Raw genomic sequence first — 17,754 nt, 5'->3', positions numbered from 1 at the left:
AAAACAGGGAATGGACTGGATGTTTGGCCAACCTTGTAGAGTGGTTGATTCCTACGAGAGCAAAGAAGGAAGGACTGTAGAGAGATAAGCATACAGTTACATACACTAGGAGAAAGGGCACATCTGTCATCTTTCACGCCTGGATTGTTGCATACCACAAAGCCACAGAGTGCATTTATTTATTCATTATCACTGCAGCACTGGACATGCCCAGTCATATAAATTTATTGCCGGTATATCCCAGTTCTTACACTTGCAGTGTTATAAAATACAAACGGTGAATTTGACTGAAACGCCATATCTTATTATCGTTTAAAGCCGTACTGCATACCCTCAGCTATTCGTTTTGGTGAGAGAAATACTCATCCGCTTCTTTGGGCAGAACAGACAGATTTCCAAAGGTATTGTAAAAATGAATGTTGGCCTAAAATTAAGCTGACCTCGACGTTTGCGTATACATCATTCTCCCCAAACAAGCACAAGATTTGTTCAAGATTTGTTTGACTTTTGGTTTCGCCAGCTCGTCTTTCAGTTTATTTTTATACTGTATGAACTTTAAAATGTCAACAAAAACGTAGGCGTTACCTAAAGACTTAAAATGTTCTTTAGTAGTCCAAGTTTATTGTTTATTGCCAGTAAAAGTGACAGTATAAAGAGAAAGTAGTTAGACTATTTATTTGGTATTGGAATATAAGTAGTGAGACTTTAATATAAATGTAACGTAATTCAGGATGGTTTCATTTACCTCACAACAACGCTTCATGGTACACTTGTGATGTATCATAAGGCATATTACTACGTCAGCGCTGTATAATTCTTGTGTTTACTGCAGGGCTAAATGGTATTTGTTCAGTTGTTCATATTCAGTTGGGACAACAGCTAAACGAGTTTCTTCTTATGGCACAGAAAATTGTAGTGTCCTCTCATGACCTTTGCTATAGATTGCAGTTGTATCAATATTAATAAGCTATCGGTTTAAGATGCCTTGTCCTGGATTTCGCTGCAGTGCATAGCAGTACAATCTTAGCTTGAAAAAATAATAGCTGTATGTCTCCAAAACGGGTTGTAATTTATTCCTCACACGCGATTGGTCATAGATCGATGCGCGCTCTCGACGCTCCGGGGTGGCGCGCCCGTGATTCTGAGCACCGCTTGGAAAAGAGGAGATGAGAGTCTGAGACAGAGAGCTGTACCACACCAAGTGTCCGCCGAATGTCTGCCTCCTCACGTTGCCAATGAATACCCCTCGCATTCCTATGTCTGCCAGTTGACATACTGAAAGCAAAGGACAAGGCTTCCATCCCTGCAAGGATTCAGGAGTCCTACAGCGGGCTGCGTGTTTTTTCAGGTAAGCGCCCCCCTTCTCCTCCCGTGACCGACGTCGCTGTGTTTTCTGTGTATTTAAGCGGCGTCCAAGAAGATAAGGGACGCGGGCGTTTAGCAGTAGCTGTCCAAGGTGCTTAAACGGGCAGTGGCTTGTGGTAAGAAAAGCCCGATATAGTAAAGCCAACGGCTTCATGTTAAGAGCGTGTTACATGACTTCGCTGTTCGTGTTGCAGTCTAAACCTCCCAAGGATGTCGTGTGGGTGTCGTAAAGGGAAGAAAGAATGATGAAGCTGTAATGTGCATACCATATCCATTACATTTGCACAGTCTTGCACATTTTGACTATGGCTACTACATCCGAATGCACGTATCCAGGCTGCATTGTAGAGTAGACTGCCTCCTCCAGTGACCGTGTGTTGTTTTACTGCATTTACCACTGCCAAGGTCTATAATTCACCTTATCTTGCTATTGCAACCTTAGGATGCATCCGTAGTATGTGCCATGTAGGGCGTGAGAGAACTCTCCGATGTAAACAAACGGTCAAAGGTGATTGCCGTTTTAGACTGTGCTGCACAGCGAATTCATCTGAGGCAAGAGTGACAGTAGGCTAGTCCTTCCATTTACCTATCATTGCTTTTCAAGTTGAACTTTTGTCCCATTCAGTAGGAATGTGTACTGTACCAGTAGCCACACTTTGTGTTAAAGCAACCGCCTTTTTCTTAAAAATGTCCTTGTCAAGACCTTGTGAAATGTCAAAACATGTAGCCAAACTGGAGCAATGAACATCTGTTCCCTTTTGAAGTATCAAATACACTGAAACATGATGCAGACCACAGGCGTGTAAATTGCTCTCTTTTGGCAAAGTCACGTTTAGGCTTCGTTGTTCTTCTGACGTGCCAAAATATCCATTCTGTCCACAACAGGAGCACCTGACATTTCCTCTGGCAGATTTACTAGCTGGATCATGGCACAGACCAACAGCAGTGGGCAGGGGACCAATGGGGTAGCAGATGAGTCCCCCAACATGATAGTGTACAGAAAGGTAAGGCAGCTGCTATTTTTAGTCTGCATGTGTGAGGGAGATCGTAAGCATGTGTGTCTCTCTTGCATCAATTTACTCAACGACGAGCCATGCAGTGGCAGTTGCTAGCACTAATGGCAAGGCAATGTTTTTGTGGTATGGCTGGTCTAGGATTGAGATGTTACAAATGCTTAATGAGAACACTGAGAGTTCATTCAGTTATTCTCTCACAACATACATGAAGTCAAGTGTACAATAATACTTGTTATTGCATACACACTGGAGCTTTTTCTTTTTTTTTTTTTTTAAACAAACTTACATTCATTTAAAAAAGAAAAAGAAAAAAGGAAGCCCAGGGTTTTTATCCGCAGCACTGGTGTATTTCCCTACTCATTGTGCTACTACAGTCAACACTTGGGAGAGGGTTTGGAGTGAACTGTCACACTGTTGAGACATCTTGATCCAGCACTGCTTAGCCATTAAACAGTTACATGAAATCATAATAATCTGCAGGCAAGGTAACATGTTTGTTTTGAGAATTGAGTTACAGTTTCTTAGAGAAACTCTGACACTTATATTATATTGCATCACACAAATATGAAAGGTTATGTGCACTGCTCCTTGGGTGCACTGATTTAGATACAATGTTTCCTTTGCTTTGAACAGAAACAGTAAGGCTAGATATAAGATTAACCTACAAATAAGCCATTTAGAAAATTGCTTTTGCTACCACCAGGAGAGGATTCTGTTCCCTGGTGGCACTGCCATTGCCTAATAGCTGGATTTTTCTGATGTTTTTCTGCTAAACATTGCTGTATATGTAAGCAAAATCCAATGCTTAATATGTAAGTGCTGCTGGATTTTAACTCACAGTGACCTGCAAATTGATTAAACATATACAACAACAGTGGCTTGTTTCACTTTGCTCTCTCAGATGCAGCAGTGAAGTGATAATTTTCTCATCTTACTTGTGGATGACTCAACCATGGAGTGAATGTCTTTATTTCATTCTATTCACCCATCAGCAAATGCTGTTCTATCTGCAATAGCCTCTGCACACCATGGAAAGGATACGCTTAGCATGGTGTCATGGATTGACGGTCTTTTATAGCACTCACAGCGTGCAAGGCAATATTACTGCCAGTGTGGGTGAAGACTTGCTGGATGTGGTGCGATGTTTGCAGCAGGAAGGAGCGCTTTGTTATTTAGGAACTTCCCAAAGTAAGATGACAGACTCAGAAGCTAGATTGTTCATTAAACAGGCCAAATATTGAGGGCAATTGAGATGGATGGGTGCATGCGTCTAGTTTTGTCAGTTCAGTCTGTGGCGACAGGGGAAGAAGTCTGTCATTAAATTTCATTTCAACATGGCAGAGTATCACAATATGCCAATGCATGGAAAACTAGCCACATCCTGATTTGTGCATCAAATATTGATTGATTTGAGGTCTTTCCATCTATTTAGTTCCATGTGATGTTGTTTCAGTTCTCTTGATATTGATCTGTTTCTTTGATTATACTCTGATGTTTCTGTGACATAGGCAACCTTAGTGTGTGTCTTCACTTGGGACCTTTTACTATAAATTCAGCAACTAAACTTTGTGTTTTCTAGAACTATCTCTTTTTTTTTCAACATAATGAGGGAAGACTAATTTCAGACCACTCTGTTTTATTTATTTATTTTGGCCAGACCGATATCTTAGTCATAAAGCTTCTTCACTTCACACCACTTGACCACACATGGTCACAGTTTGCTTTTGTACATCAACTGACCTAGATACTCTGCAGAATGAAAGGCTGTGGTGAAGCCAGGAAGGACGAAGTCCTGTTTCTAGAGTGGGTTTAACACAAACTGGAACTGGAGGAGCACTGTCTGTATAGACATGCGGATAATGCCAGGATGAACAGGCGCCCTAAATGCTTTTCAGATGGAGATGACTTGGCAGAGGTGTTGCAACCCACACTGAGAGGGCAACACTGAGATGAGCTAAATTCTCAAGTGGAAAACATTTTATTCTCCATTTTCCTCCGCAGACTTCTTCTACATCCATCTCATAAATACATAATAAAAACTCTTAATAAAATCTTGATTGTAAGCAACTGGCCACGTCTGCTTGACAGTTGCTAGTAGTGTATGTGGAATGATTATGTAATTGAGCAGAGGGAGTTTTATGCTTGATGACAGGAGATAGTGGTTTGATAGTCAGTCCACAGGGAGCATAACTATATCCTTTTTTATTCTCTGAATCTTTCTCTCTGGCACATCCGCCCCTCCACTCCTGTCATTAGCATCTAATGAAAATGGATGGTTGAGCCGAGGTGTTGACCTGCTCATTGTGGAGATGTGTGCAGAGATGCCTGTTTTCTTCAAGGACGCATGCACTTAAACGCCTTGCTTAGATGCATGCATGGATGTGCTGAAAATCGAAAAACATGCACACAGAAATACTTGCAGAAATACAAGCACAAACACGTGCAGCTGGCTTTTTGATAAACTGATTTATTGGCAACAGCAACTCTGAAATTTTACACAACCACTGCTTGCATGTAAAGCTAACACTACGTAAAATGTCCCCAGTTTATCAGAAATGCCAATGAAATGTTTAATCAATAGAGTCAATAAATAATAAATTAATGCTATGTGTGGAACCTTGCGTATAATAGCCTCTTTAATGTCTTGCTGCTCAAACATAAAACAATCGAGGCCAATATCATGAAGTGTTCCTGGGTTTTCTCAATATGTGTATTTTCATTTCTGCTCACATGTGCACGACATAAATGATACTCTGATGTGTGTGTGAGCATGTGTGTATTCTTTATGTAGGGCAAATGTTGCTAAGAGAGAGTTCTGAATTTTTTATGCGAGCCTAAAACAGCTCTGGTTCACAGCCACTCGGTATGAGGAGGGAACATTATCTCTCATCAGCTCGAGCTTTGTGTGTGTTTGTGTCTTCGTATGTGTGTGTGACTATGTATGTGAAATCTCTATCTATCTATCTATCTATCTATCTATCTATCTATCTATCTATCTATCTATCTATCTATCTATCTATCTATCTATCTATCTATCTATCTATCTATCTATCTATCTATCTATCTATCTATCTATCTATCTATCTATCTATCTATCTATCTATCTATCTATCTATCTATCTATCAACTGAGGGTGAAATGAAATAAATGGTTAATATTACATAAGTTTTGCAGTATACTGAAGCCTGATCTTGTCTCTGTTGTGCTGTATCTGACAGCTGAGGCACCAGCTCACTCTTATTTACATCTAAGCTGCCGATGGGTATCCAGTAATTGTTCTTCCAGCAGCCAGTTTGGCTTCTATTGCTGTGCAGAGCCGCCAAGTCTCTACTGTATTTTTCTGTCTTTTTTCTAACATTAAGCACATGCAGCTCTCACTTTTTTTAACCTTTAGCCGATAAATTTTATACTCTGCTGCCTGTGTCTCTGCCTATGTTAAGACTGTGTCACTTAAAAAGTAATTAGCATTTAGTAAAACGTGGTGGTTTTTGCAAGGTTACTGCAACACAGTAAAAGGACTTTTATATTGGGCTCCAAGAACATCCGTTGGATGCTTATCTGCGTTCTGTTTTATGTATAGTTCAGATCATCACACAACAGAGTCATACCACTGGTTTCATATCACATAACCAAATACTACATGATGTGTCACGGTTATATTTTTGATCAACATTTATGTAGCAAATACCAAACTGTGCTTTTCTGTTTTAGACCACTTCCAAAATAGCGTTAGCCTATAACAGATGATAAAATTGCTTTTCTTGTCAAATAATAGTTACATCAAAAATTATTGTGAATATTTCTTTACAAGTGTATTTATGCACTTTCTCACTGTTTTATGCTTCAGAGATTTCTGTCATTTACACTTTGCGATAGCGCGTTGATGCCGCACTGCACTTAGTGAGCCTCGGTGGTGAAGTAAAGAACAAACAGAAATGACAAATAGGGCAAAGATATTAGTGCGTGCTATCGATTTGTCAATTGATTAAGTGCTTGTATACGAGAGATCATTTTGCAAGAACAAGACAATCCTTCTGTTCTGCATCACAGCACCACAATAGTAATAGAGCAGTGTTACATGATGCAGAACTGCATCCATTATTAACCCTCTCGAGGTGTTGGCCACTGTTTTTATGTTACTGGTGTCTCAGATGTGTCGAACAGGAACAAAATCAGGAGCATAATATCCAACAAAGTGACTGATGAGTATGCATGATGCTTTGGATAATTTCAAATACTACATGTAAAACACATTTAGATTTTTTTTTCAACAATAGGTGTGTTTTATCAGGTCTATCTGATTTCTTCAAAATTATAACCCAGAGTGCCAGGTAACAAACAAAGGCATACATATTAAAATTTGGTTTAGATGGCTGAAAATTCATTTCCTGCCTGGAACGCATTTTTCAATTTCATTCTAAGCTGCATGTGTTAAACCTGCCCTATATCAGCATGCCCTGTTATCAATACAATTTCCCAACCATCCTACATTGTTCATGAGTCATAAAGCAGAGGGAACTGAATACATTTTCAGCATTTTCTCACTTAAGAGCTAGATTGAAGGGTTCTTATACTGCCTGTCTCTCTCAGGCTGCAATCAAAAGATCACTAAGACCGGGGAACGAGCGAAGGGGGGGTGGGGGGGTGGGGGGGTGAGGTGGGATGATCTATAATTGCCAGATCAGAGAGAAATCTTTGTGTGTGAAGTAGGGCTCTTCGTATGTCAGCTTGCCAACTAGGAAATTTCTCTTCCTGTGTTTGAAAACACATGTTCTTTTTTCCAAAAATTGTTTAGGAAACGTGTGGGTGTTTGGCCCCCACTTTAGGGGGGAGAAATGACATTTATGGCTTTGTATATCAAACTAATCAATTCTCCTGTATTTGCTGAAGTCTGTAAATAAAAGGTAATTACAGGTGCTGGCAGTTGCTACAGTTGGTGGTAGAGTAGTTTTATTATCTTATTGTCCAACCGGAAGCTAATCCACAAAGCCATGTTGTGGATGGTGAAACCTCCTACTGTACATCCAACAAACACCAGAAGTAACTGCTGGATTATCTGAATAGTTCATTCTCCCTAAGCAAACTTTTGTTTGTTAAGGAGACGTGTCATAAATAATCACAAAGGCGTACAGAGGATATATATCCATATTGGTGGCAATATCACGGCTTGTATTTTGTCTCTTATGCCATACGAGTTCTCATAAAAGTTCTTTGCAACTGGTCAACATTTTTAGTTATTAAACTGGTCCATATAATAATGTTGATAATATTGAAAAAATCCTGAAAAGGCTTGAAAAGGATAAATGGCAAAGAGGAATAGGAAAGAACTGAGGAAGGATGGATGGATTTGTGAGGCAGAAGCTGTTTGATAACATCCTCGAACAGAGAGTGACACAGAATCACATAGGCACCTCTACAACAGAGGACTCTCAAGGTGGTGGACTTTCCCACCCTCCAGAATCCCCTGAAGCAGACATTAATCTGGTAGAGACCATGATGGTCCCAAGCCTTGTGAGTTCAAGCTGTTGGCTCCAGCCCCAGTATTGCCCACAACCAGAGCTCAGAGGCAATGTAAGTGTAAGAGAGAAGCCAAATGAGCTGAAGGACCATCGTACCATTTGGAACCATTGCTGAGCCAAATTATACGAGGCTCTGGAGGGAAAGATTTAAGTTCAGTGGTGCTTCCATAGCTGGTCGATAGCACAAATTCACACCATTGTGGCAAAATTGAAAAATAAGCAATGTAAACTAATGAAGAGTTTAATTTTTTAGGCTGGTAGGGTGCCTAATTGTGATTAGTGGACATGGAGATTTATTTTCATATAAATATTTAATGTAAATGTAATGAAATATTTGACTCTGTGTCAGCAGTGGCTTTGTGAGGCTCATAACAAGTCATTTCAAAGCATGAAATGATGATATTTATGAATTGTATCAATGTCATATCATTTAGAGTTAAAAAGTAGCGTGTGATGCCTCTTGAATGACGTACTTTGTTTTAGTCAAAGCTACAAACTAAGGCTTTTTTGAAATCATGAAATTGCTTTGCAATATAAAGTAATACTGGGTTTAAGCTTTGTACTTGCCTGTTCTAATAAACAAAACACTAAAAGCAAAAAAATGTCAGTAATAAAAAATGAGACTGGGTACACTGTGTGAAATGCACAAACTCACTTTTCTGGGAGGATTTAGAGTGAGGATGTTAGATTTTTACAATCTTTACAATCTCAGCTAAAGAAAGCCAATCTTTTCCAGAAAATCAATCTTCTCATTTTACTTTGGCAACAAAGAAACTTTTGCTTTTGGTGTAGGTGACCTGGCTGAGGGCACAGAATGTTCCTGGTTGTCCAATATCAAAGGTCTATATTTCTTACAACCTTAAACCATCCAAATCAGAGTTTTTGGCACTGTAGAGAAAGGCTGCTAGTCAGCATGAATAGCTATCACATATAAATTAAAAAAGATATTATTGCAATCACAAAGCTGTATTTGCTACCTAACATTTAATTTGATGCGAGGTGATGGTTTTTAAAGCACTGCAAAGATCAGTGAGCAGAAACTTAGGCCCATCTTGCTCTAAGCGGTCCTCTCTGTATACGTCTGCCACAGCTGGAGTCTTTAGGCCTGTCTGTTAGGGTTATATAATGGTCCAAGGAAGCCTGGGCATTAAGATAGCGGTTGACTCAGGCAGTGCTTTTGTCTTGTCATTTAATTCCAGCTCAACATTTAGATACAGATTACAGGAGTGCCCCAGAGTTGTAAATTAATTCACTGCCATCTCTGGTGTGATGGGTTTAATGGGGCCAGAGAGAAAATAAAAACAGAAGGCTAAAATGTAGGACATAACAATGAAGCTGACATCTGAATTCTTTGATTTCGCTACAGTCACAGTGTGTCTGTCTGTCCATCTGAAACCTCTGCATGTCCGTCCTTTCTTCTTGTTTGTATTTGTGCCCCTCCTCTCTCGACCCTCCATCGCTACAAACACCATCTGTAAACGGTTTCCATGCAGTCTCTACTTCTAACGCACTCACCGGTTGTTTCTGCTGAAGGCTCACTCCTTCCCACTCACCGTCTACTATGTATAAATTCCCAGATTGCATCTCTGATGTATAAAAGCTGGTTATATATTTTGCTCTAAAATCTCTTAACTGTGAGATGCATTTAGTGTACAATACTTGATGATTCATTATCAACCGATTAAGGGCAGGGCTACTGCATTTTCTTTATTTCCTGTTGTTTTAAACGACAGATAACACAGAGTAGTTGTTTTATAATATGCTAGTTTATTTTTTGTGGTTTGGATATAGTTTTGGGACTTTATCATTTTTCTGGACATCATATTTATTATGTGATACTTGAACCGGAACACCATTAACTAATTACTCTTAGCTGCTTTTTTTTGTAAATGTCATTGTGTCCCAAATCACCCACTAAAGTATTCAGCAGAAACATAATAAAATCATGTGAGGAATGCTATTTTCAAACAGTATATACTTCATAGCAGCCTCAAATCATTGCCAAAGCAAAAATCTTATTTGCTCATCAAGAGAGTTAAAAAGTAAACAGAAACAAGAACATATTTTCTGTATTACCTTACTTCTCTACTGTGTATTTTGGCAGCTTGAAGTCAAAGTGAAGGCGGTCTTCAAAAATATTCTTGCACTTTCTCTGTCTTCTCTGTCTGTGTAAACTTGTGAAAACATTTCTCTCAGTCCCAACTTTTTTTTTTTTATATCCCAGTTTCCATCACTGTCTCTGGCTCTGGTGTTCACACTTTGCCCTCTCATTTCTGTTTCTTTCATTCCCATCTCCCCCTTCTGTCTCCCCTCCCACTCTCATGCCCTCTTTTGTTCAGATTCAGGTCTTTGATGTTTCTCATATACTCCACCATTTCAAACTAAGTTTCTATCTTTGTCTTTCTCATACGGTCCCTGACACACATGTGCACTCTCACCCCTTGTCCACCGACAGCACCGCACGTAAAACATCCCTCCACCTCTGCCTCTCTGTCCCCTTCTCTTACATCCCTCGCCTCTCTTTGAAGTCATCTGAACCCTAGTCAGAGCCCAAGCCAATCCAGTCAGCTTTTATCCTCACAAAGAGAAAAAGAGAGAAATGTATTTAGATCCTGGTGGAGCACAGTCATCGCTCCTCCTGTGTGAAGTGATTCACTCGTGACTCATAGCTTTATTGGGAACTCTCTCTAAACAAACAACCATTGGATGTGGCATTTTCATCCAAATTGACTGGAACTGTAACTGAGAGTGCCGGTCTGATTGTCCCCCTGCAGCTTGGTGCCCCTCTCAACAATAAGGAGTCGTTCTCCCAGAAGCGGTCATGTCTCAGTGATTAGCTTGCTATGACTGAGTGCCAGTGCGCAAATCCAATAATAAAAGTCAAGCAGCAATTGTTCCAAAGGGTACATAGTCATATATTTGAGACATACATTTTAATTCGCCTAACAGACAGGAACACACCTTAGTTTAAAGCTGCGCAGATCTGAGCTCATCAGACACACACACACTCCCTAAGCTCGCAGGTGTTTGCACGCTGAGAAGCTTCCACCTGCAACCTCGTGATGCTTCCAGCGTCACATCATTAGTTCAGCTTAGCAGGCACAGTTATCCACAGCACAGCCTAGTCTACAAAGCTCCGGCGCCATCTTGACTCAAGCTGCTGATGTTTTTTGGTTTTTTTTTTACATTTCTGTAAAAAGTAACCAACTAATGATTTGCATCTGTGTTGTGTATTTTAAACTTTTACCTTATAGCCAACATATCACAACTGCCATCATGTGACACACCAATACTTTGCTCAGTCCTCAGCTTTCCTAGTATTATGTAGTTATATGTGAGGTTTAATAAACTTAGCCTACTGGCCATACATATTTTATCAAATTGTAGATGCACTTCAAGTAATTATCCAGCTACAAAATATTAGGCGGCAAATTACAATCTACATGCAAGAAAATTGCCCCTATTAGTTTTGTAATAACAGCATATTTTCTAATAACAGTAATGTAAACAATAATAATCTAAGAAATTCTAAGAGTGCTGCCGATTGAAATGCATATGAATGTGCACATTTCGATTTACCTTTTATTTGAGCTATTTTAGCCAAGCAGAATGAATTTCTGGTTGTCAGTGGTGGTCTGAAGGTCTACCACATACTCAGTGAAATTTCTTAATAACTATTTAATGGATGACATTAAATTTTGAGCAAAAAATAATGATGTTTTCATTAAATTCAGGTTTACCCTCACTGATCTACCTGTGTTTAGTTGTCAAATAGTGTCTGCTAGTGTGCTGATAGCATCTGGGTTAAAGCACAGGTTCACACCGCTTCTAAAGCAATGCTACACTTTGTTCTTTCTACACCTTATATTACCAACTAACTTACTAACCAACACCCAATTTCTTCCATTAGGCATTCCTATCTGGATCATCATCATTTTAATAATTTGATTCTTAGACACTGACCCCTAACAGTGTCTCATCTGCTAATTGAGATGACGTTCCTGGACAATGCTCTGGGAATTGATGTGCTTTCTCCTGCCCTCTGTTTTGTTTCTGCTGTGGTAGCTAGTGGCTGTTCAGATCAGATCCCCATGACAACCACACCAGCAGTCTGTCAAATGCTATTATCTCGAGCACTTCAACAATGTGTCCAGCGCAAAGTGACAGGACATGAGTTTGTATGTGTGTGTATGTTTGCTTTTCGGTGCCTTTGCCAGTCCACGTGTACGGGCAAAACATTCATACACTTTTAGAGTCCTGCACAGTCCATGAAAGCCTGCAGTGTTGTTTGTGTATCAGCTGCATTTTTCACCAAAATCCTTTCCTTTTGTGAGTACATGAATAAAAGGGGGACAATAGACGCAACTGAGTACATTTTTTTCAAGAGCATGACTAGCATACTTTTATTTTCTGCCACTTATAGTTAAAACTCTGCTACATTTCTGTAGTAAATATTATAACTTGTGTTTTACTGGATTACATTTAGCTGAAAATCTGTCCATGCAGTTATGTAATTGTAAAGTTCATGGCAGCTAAGGGCCATACAATGCACCTAAATATAACAGCAATTCAGCTCAATTTACGCTGTTTTTCTTTTTAACATATGTTCAGAAATCAGTGTTTTTATAAAGAAATAGATCCTGCTGACTGCCTGCACATGGAGCAAGGCGATTGCCATGTAATTTGGTAGCTTATTTGATTTTTCTTTAAAAGAAGACAGTGCATTTAGTGTTTTTCATTCAGCTTTTTTATGTGTGTCAGCCTTTATTTTATGTATCTCTGCATGTCATCTTTCAGTCTTTAGGTTAAACGTGTAATTTTATATGCACCATGTGGTAACAAACTAATTTACATGTTAAGCAAACAATTTACTAGCTACACAAAAGCAGTTAAGTCAATATAAGTGAAGATCATTTACACTTAGCAACAATAACTATTCACCAAAGCCCTGTCATAATCTTATGATGCAGAACTGTTATTTGCCCCCAACAGACGTGAGTGATTTCATAACAAATTGACGTCTCACAATAACACGGATTTCTGTTCACCAACTAATAACTTGAAAGTATTAATAGATGCATTATGCTTATTTTGTACATATGCATTGACTAATGGCAATATATTTTGCAAACCTCTAGAATATTAGCTCCAGCTCCTTTCAGGTCCCCACTTGAGACCACGGTTGTAAAGGAATTAGATTTAGATGTGTATGGTTATTATGTCACAGCTAATAACCAGTCAGATTGCTTGATTCAATTAATGATTTGGACTGGCCTTTATCTCAGGCGTTCTCTCGCTCTCCTTCACACACGCTACACATTGGACCACGTTATCATGTACATGTTGATGACAAGCCATGAATAAGGCAATGGAAGAGTTTGAAATTGATACCATAAGAACAGCTACTAAAAATCTCTAACTCGTTTGAATCCCAGTGACCTTAATCTCAAGGTCAGAGGTCGCATTTTCTAAAAATCTTGTGAATGTGATAACTCAAGAAGGACGTCATCTAGGATTTTCAATTTACTAAAATCGTGAATGAATTTGAATCTCAGTGACCTTGATGTTAAGGTCAGAGGTCAGAGGTTACGTTTTCTGAAAATCTTGTGAATGTGATAAATGAAAACAAGACGATGTAGGACTTTTTCACTGGTACCATAGGTGTGATTACTAGGAGGCTGATAGGTAGCACTGGCGGTCGCATGTATTTTAAAAAGATCTATTGCATGCTGTTATTGCTACTTTTTCTTGATAAAAGCAGCAATAACAGCATCCTTTCTCCTTTACTGATAACAGAACACAGCGTATATCATTTTTTCTCTTTTTCACACAGTCTGTGAATCAGTGTTTACATATTGACATAACAATGTCTGTGCTGGACAAAAGAGAATTTTTTTTATTATAACTTTAAGCGGAAGGAAAAAAGACCAGGTCAGATTTAACAAGGCATTTGGATATCAAGGGAACTGTTCCTTGCACTGGACTGACTTGATTTGTTGATGTTTAGCTTGCCTTAGCCTGTGCCACTGGAGCCTAGTGTGTACATGAATAAGCTGGTATTGGAACAAGTGAGAGGATATGTCAGGGTGTGGATGACAAGGTTTGGCATTAAGGCAGCTGTCCTGCATGAATGTATCAACTGAGGCATTTTTTTCTGTGTTCTTGTTTGCAGCATCCCTTTTCGTGCACTTATCTGAAAACTTGACTACATCAACGCCAATTCTCATACATTACCTGGCAGTGGTAAAGTTTTAATGTTACCTCATTTTGATTCTTTGATTTCTTTGGATTCGTTTAGGTTCCACAGCATATCTCTTTCTGCCTGTCCACACTAATGGTTTGTACCTGATGATAGCTTGAAATCCTCAACAAAGCCTATCATCTACAATCTTCATTGCTTAATAGTTCAAGTGTTGCTTGCGTCAAACAGTCTGCCCTTATTGGTTTATTGCCTATCCTGACTGGTGTGTCCTCTGAAGTGTGGATGTGTGTGTCCTGTCAGACACCCAGCCCTTGTCTTGTCTCTGTTCTGCAGACAGGAGAAGGCAGAAGAATGTCAGCCTGCCAGTATCCAGCTGCTTCTCTCTTATTGGTATTCGAGGCACATAGAGCCGTCCTGAGTGTCTGTTGCACGTGCCAAGGAGGAATGTGGGAAATGAGGGGATAGAGGGAGAGGGGGTGATGCCTCTTCTCTCTCATGTTATCTAGACCTAAAAATAGAAAGCATCCTCCCTTCTTTTCTATTCCCAGCGCAGTTCTGTTTCCATACCCAGCCTCCCTTCCTGCTTCCCCTTCTCTGTTTTTCTCTCATCCCTTTCCTCTTTTTTTCCCCTTGTCCTTCTGTTTAGTCTAAACATGATCCCTGGAGCTCAGACTCCATAAGTGGACCCTGTTAATGGCTTTCCTTGATGAAGAAGGGGCGATTTCATTTAACACGACCAAATTCTCATGGCCAGACCGTCCTGTTTAATCGTCAAAATTAAAAGCAAGATTATTAAATGCACCTAAGTATGAATTTTCTTATTGCCAAGAATTGCTAATTTTTTACCACAAAGAAGTGCTGGAATCACAGCAACGTCTAGTAAAACCTATTGTAAACCAATTTAAAAGCTATTGTTATTATTTTACCAAAACATAGCTTTGTATATGTAATTGTGTTAGGCTGATCAGTAATGCTTTAGTCTTGGAAAACTTTTGCACAGTCAATCTGAAAGTAATGCAGCTTTCTTCTTCATTTATCTGCTAATTTATGATAGCACACAGTTGCTGTTTAAGTGATGAAATCATGGTAGGTGGGCAGGAGGGATATTGGGTTTCAGTGGATTATGTTCTAGCACATGCCTAACCTTGGCTTAGTCATCGCGCCCACTGCCCGCCCACTAAGAAGATGAGAGTGAGAGAGAGACAGTAAGAGTGCGAGTTAGAGAGAGAGCGAGGCCTTGCCCCGGAACACTATCCCACCACCATCCAGGAACACCGTGTTGTAGTAGATTCAGAGACAAACAGAAAGAAAACTGAGTAAACTGAATAGTACAGAAAAGTGAAGACGGTTGAGCTAATAACTCAAAAGCAACGCATAACAGTGATGAGATTAAGGAAAACATTAACTAGAGTAAAAACTGAAGTAATACTGCACTGGTGTGTAACCCTGGGGTCAGTTCTACTGGAAAAATGCTGAAGCTTAAGTTTGTCGCTTATGAGCAAATAAAAGTGCAAGCTGTTTTATAGTAAGGTCGCCACTAACTGACCGAGATGTTACGCCAGCCTACAACAAAATCAATACTACCACTAATGCTAAAATTAGCATGCTGCTATAATTACTACGGTGGCTGCCAGTGTAACTTTATTCACTACTACAGCAAAAAAACAAGATACAGGGAATCACTTTGTAGCTTTTTATTGCATTAAATGTTATTTTAACGGACAATTAGTAAAGGTACTGTAGCATAACTTCCCAACTTTCTCAGTTTAGAAGTATACTGATGTCTACATGAAGGATATTAGCCAAAAACAGCAAATTTGCAGGTAGTAATGCTAAAACACTGAGCTGCACAGCTGATAATCGTCTGATGTTTATACTGATTTGAACTCCTTTAATATAAATATGTTTATTTAACTGTGACAGATAAGTAGAGACAGTTATAATAATAACACATCATTAGAAATATTGGTAAAGTTCCTTGTATGGTTTTATGCTTAGATACTGTAATAACTTCTGAATTATTTGATTTTAAGCTAACAACCTTAAAATCAACAACAGTCACATCCTTCAAGCATCAGTTACAGCAATGGTAAAATTAAAAATTTATATTTCATTGTGAAAAAGTCATGACATGGAACTTTAGTGTGCCCTGAAACCTAAGTATGTATTGTGGTCTTTCTGGAATTTTACATTATTCTAAAAATGTGCTCTGTTTACTTAAAGCATGAGATGGCAGAAACCCTGCTGGCGGACAAAGGACTGCATTAAGTGTAGCAATGTCAAAGGAAGAAAGGCATCACTGGCTGCTTGTCTCTTATCCCTCATTCAATGTGCATCTCTTTCTCTCTAGTAGATGGTCGTCGCTTCGGGAGGGAGATGTTGAGGAGTCAAGGAAAATACTAAAGATCTTTCTATAGCCATATGCAAGAGACAGTTTTTGGGAAGGAAAGAGGCCATGACTTGTAAACACACAGAAGTAAGAAGTAAAACACTGTAGAAGTAAATGAAAATACTTTGCAGAAGGGAATTATGAATGCAAGTGTCAGCTGGCAACCATCTGGAAAGCATTCAAATTTAAATCTTGATAATACCATCTGTCCATCAAACCAGATGACAAAACAGAAACGGGTGCTTCTGTTGCTGTATAGGAATGCTTTGGCTATGAGTTTTACACTTCCAGTAAGGAAGGAAAGAGTGAAGAAGTAGTACATTAAATAGATTTGATGATATAGACAGATGGTCATGCTTTTATTAAACAAAATGCCTGTGCTACTTTAGTTTCATGGAATGGCAACTTTAACAGGTAGACCAAATTTCTTAACCCTCCAAAATTATGCATATTATTACTTTTTAAAATTATCCACACTTTTACTTTGCTCAGTGTGGCCATGGATAGATTAGCTTGACAAATAACAAAAAGGTTACAGCGTACACCATGCGATTCGCAATTCTCTCTTTCACTCAAAGACCTCCTACACCTGATTAGAGGAAAGCACCACTTACTGTGATGTTATTTAAACCTGGGAATATCTACTGAAGTTGGTTTCTGAGTATCCTACAGTGTTTCCCTTGGGTCGAGTGCTTTGGGACGTGGGTTCTTGGCGGTGGCATTTTCTTCCTGTGCCTGCATGAGTTCTCTCCAGTTGCTCCAGTTTCCTCCCACACTTCAAAGACGTGTTAGGTTAATTGGTGATTCTAAATTAGCTGTAGGTGTGGATGTCAGCATGAGTGTTTGTTTGTCTCTGTATGTGAGCCTGACTTTGGATTGGCAGCCTGTCCTGGGAGTACCCCTACCTGTCATCTAATGCTGAGATGTGCTCCAGCCACCTGCCACCCAAGGTGGATAAGCAAAGGGATACATGATGTAAGCAACACTTGTTCATTTTGTGAGTAAAAAGAATGAAATGACACCTCAAAAGCACCTTTTATTGGAGTTTTGGAAGCCAACTATAAGAAAAAGGCTATATTAAAATTGATTTGTAGTACACCCCTCACATGTTAACCATTGTGTGTAGATGTCATCATGATGGCAAGACATATAAATAATAATGGCTTGATTGCTTAAGTTGTGGGTGTGACACTAAAGTGGTCCTAAAACATGCTATTTTCTTTTTGCACATTTTTCAGTCTTGTCAAGAAAAAAGTGATTTAA

General features: G+C 39.3%; 1 protein-coding gene across 2 annotated transcripts in view; it reads left to right on the top strand.

Annotated features, from left to right (window-relative positions):
* Positions 1 to 1,123: 1,123 nt before the first annotated feature.
* Positions 1,124 to 17,754, top strand: part of rgs7a (regulator of G protein signaling 7a) — a 54,738-nt gene continuing 38,107 nt past the window's right edge. Inside the window, exons 1-2 of one of the 2 annotated variants that reach the window (XM_004551478.3) lie at positions 1,124 to 1,348; positions 2,251 to 2,369. In XM_004551478.3, coding sequence (XP_004551535.1) covers positions 2,292 to 2,369 — 78 coding nt within the window. In that variant the 5' untranslated portion in view covers positions 1,124 to 1,348; positions 2,251 to 2,291. The remainder of the gene's footprint in view (positions 1,349 to 2,250; positions 2,370 to 17,754) is intronic. The other variant, XM_012919205.3, reaches the window with a different exon arrangement.

This window comes from Maylandia zebra, linkage group LG13 (genome assembly GCF_041146795.1).
Source record: "Maylandia zebra isolate NMK-2024a linkage group LG13, Mzebra_GT3a, whole genome shotgun sequence".
NCBI lineage: Eukaryota > Metazoa > Chordata > Actinopteri > Cichliformes > Cichlidae > Maylandia > Maylandia zebra.
Note: the sequence above shows the minus strand (reverse complement) of the source record. Positions and strands in the feature narration are given on the sequence as shown.